Raw genomic sequence first — 3,277 nt, 5'->3', positions numbered from 1 at the left:
GAGGGAGGGAGGACGAGGGGGAGGGCGGGCACGGGCGGAGCATGGAGGCGTTTTTGGGGTGCAAATACTTGACCAACAGTCGCCTCTTCCGGCTGCAGCTCCATGATCCCTTGATCCGCACACAGGTCCTAACACAGCTCCTCATCGTCTTGAACTATGCCTCGGCGGCCACCGCCCTCGCGGTCGCCAGCCCCCCCGCTTCCTCCTCCCCGGCCCCGAACCCTTCTCCTCCCAAAAAGGGCGCGAACGATTTGGTCAAGCACGCCCGGCGACTGATCCGGAACACGTCCGCCCAAGGGGCGGTCTATTTGGGTGTTTTGGACACGGTTTTGCACCGGGAGCAAGCCTGGTTGTCCTGGAAACGTTTGCAACGGTGCGAACCACGGATTGAGAAGCCCCCCGCGCCCCCCGCCCGGACGGTGCGGACCATGGAGGCGGTGCGGCAGGCCCTGGCGGGGGCGGGAAAGCCGTCGGGGGTGGTGGCTCAGCAACAGAAAGCGTTTTACGGGCGTCCTTTGCCCGTGCCGCGCCCCGTCAATTTGGCGGAGGTGGAGGCGGAGGTGGGGGAGGCGGTGGGGCGGACGTTTGAGAACTATGTACGGCCCCGGATGGAAGAGGCAGAGGACCCAGAGGCCTGCATCGACGAGGAGTACCACCCGCGGCACGAGCCTGTGTTTTGCTGGCGGGCGATGCGGTTGGGCTGGGCGGCTGATGCTCGGGTATTGGTGGGGATGGAAAACGCGTCGTTGGACGCCTTGTGCCGGAAGATGAAGGGGGAGGACGGCGAAGAAGACGGCGGGGGGGAGGGAAAAGGGAAAGAAGAGGGGAGGAGGAAGCGGAAGAGGAAGGAGAACGGGGAGGCGGGGGCCGAACAGGAAGTGATGCATGGAACGTGACGGCCGTGGATGTCGATCATTCTCGTGTTGGGGAAGGCACACAGACCGGACGAGAGGAAGGGCAAGAGGAAGGGAAGGATGGCAATGGTGGCCAGTGACCGGTCATGTGACATTTAAAAATCTGCGCAATGTAAAGCCTCACTGACAGTGTAGTCTTACCGGTGATTCTTTGTTTTCTTCCATAGGGATGCTAACGAAGAGCGAGCATTCCTCTCATTCGTCGTTGCTAATGCAGTTTTCGTAAGTGAGCCGTCTTCCATCCTATCCTTTGGAACAAAACGTGTCCACAAGGATTTTCTTCCTCCCACGCACTTCTGCGTTGCTTGACATGCGAACACAAACATGGACGAAGCTTTCTTCCAGGCCCTCTATACGGCCTCCTCCTGATCCTACCTCTTCTCGAGCAACGGCTTGCCGCACTTTTCGCATTGCTCGTCTTTTTTTACATGCATCGTACGATTGAGTCCGGGCATCGGACTCTCTAGCCGCAAGCAGACTCACGTCTGCAAACCTTTCCTCTCGACGGCTTCCTTTCCCAAGCGCCCTGACACCACATTTTCACATTTTTTCCGTGTTCCTCAGCATTCTATCATCATACACACGCTCTTCTCATGGCTGAAACCACTTTTAATTTTGTTTTCTACAGTCATCGAATCTGGGACTTGCACCTTGTGTCAATTTCTCCTGTACCGCCGCTATCGAGGTTTCTATTAGAAATACCTCTAAATTTACTGATGAATTTCAAACAAGTAGGATCGTCCGAATGGACTTTCATCCTTCTATCCACAGGTATTATGTGTCAAAAGGCGGAGCATTCCAATTCCCCTTTTTTCTTCTCTCCTACCCACCAACGCCTCAAAGGAAGATGGATCCACCGGCCTCTGACCCGGGCAGGTACTCATTACAGCCGATCTCTTCAATACCCCTTTCCTCGGTTTCACCACTCTTCACCTTCTTTCTCTGGGGGATGGCAGTCTCACGACCACACAAGTAATGTCATCGATGGACAGCGGCGACAAATATTCCCAACGGCTTCTGGCGAAGCTGACCAAGGCTGCTGCTGCCTTCCTGGGCTGCCATCCTCCAACCTTTCCTCCTCCCTCCCTCCTCTCCCCCGCTCGAAAGGAGGCTCGAGCATACCTATCTACAATCTCCACCGCCTCTTGGTTATCTACAACGTCCCACAGACCATCGCTCGCAAGAATCAGGAATGCGTCCTCCTCGTCCTCGACCTCCATCCCTTTCTCATGCATCACGCCCTCCCCTCCCTCCTCCTCCTCCCTCCCGATACATGTTTTCCCTCCCTCGCTCCGCCCGCCCTTCACGAGATACTCCATCACCTCGGGTTGACTCGTTCCTCCCACCGCGTGCACCGCCGTGTCCCCGAAGGACCTACTCATGGCGAGACCGTTTCGATCTCCCCGGTATTGATACCAGAGCCGGGCAGGGCCGAGCGTCACAGGGGGCAGGAGCTTGGGATCGCTGGCGTGACGGTGGTGGGAGGGGCCCGGGGAGGGATGGGGAGAGGTGTATTGCCGATACCCGACCTGCCCCCCCGCGGCGAGAATGCGTCGGAATTCGTCGGGGCGGTCGGGCTTATGGTCCTGGGTGAGGGGCACGGCACGCACGTGTGGACAGGCCCTTCTCCTGGACCCGCCGCTTCTCCTGCCGTCGGGCTGGGAATGGGGAGTGTGTTGGGGGAGGGGGCTATCCAAAGGCTTTCCTAGAAGGTGCGCACCGACACCCAAGACACTCTCTTCCCCTTGTCCAGCGTCACTCCTCCCGGGGCCTGTACCCGGTCGGGACCGTCTCCGCCGTCCCAGCACACAACGTGAATCTCCAAGATTCGCCACGGTCAGCCGCATTCCCTCCTCCCCTTCTCCTTCCCCGGTCACGCGCGCCAGCACCAACACACAGGTGCAGCCCGAGCAGGCGACTTTCAGGGAAGGGCAGCTAGCCAGTTCTTGTTGCATGATGGAAAAGGCCTCAAGGACATCGTAGCCCGTGTTTCGGAGGTGACTGGGAAGATGGTGCCGCACAAATTGACTGACTAGGTGTCCTTGCTCGCCGTGGCCGTCGAGGACGGCGTACAGGGAGGCGACCGAGGCGGGCTTCACAGGACAGGCAGGGACTTCCGCCCCTGCCGCCCGCCGGGACGCCTCCTGCCCCACTTCCAGCAGGAAAAAACTGTCCTGGTTCTGCCAGTTCGGATGGTTGGGCTTTAAGCCTGGAAGTGTGCAAGCTCCACTGGCCTGTCCGCTTAGAGAGGCGGACATCTCTGCTTGGGCGGGCGCTGGGCGGGGGGGGATCGTGAAGGAAAAGCCTCCCCACCTTACGTCCCCCGTAAAAAGCACCCGTCGGGCCGCCTTGGCGGCAGCAAA

At 59.3% G+C, this 3,277-nt stretch overlaps 1 protein-coding gene across 1 annotated transcript; it reads left to right on the top strand.

The window, feature by feature from the left end:
• Positions 1 to 20: 20 nt before the first annotated feature.
• Positions 21 to 501, top strand: NGA_2053300 (tho complex subunit; the record flags this gene model as incomplete). The annotated part of the gene is made up of 1 exon (XM_005854377.1): positions 21 to 501. A coding segment is annotated over one exon (481 nt), but the record flags the coding sequence as incomplete, so codon positions are not given.
• Between the last annotated feature and the right edge of the window lie 2,776 nt (positions 502 to 3,277).

The sequence above is a fragment of the Nannochloropsis gaditana genome (genome assembly GCF_000240725.1).
Source record: "Nannochloropsis gaditana CCMP526 unplaced genomic scaffold scaffold525, whole genome shotgun sequence".
Taxonomy (NCBI): domain Eukaryota; class Eustigmatophyceae; order Eustigmatales; family Monodopsidaceae; genus Microchloropsis; species Microchloropsis gaditana.
The sequence above is the reverse complement of the archived record's forward strand: the minus strand, read 5'-3'. Positions and strand labels throughout refer to the sequence as shown.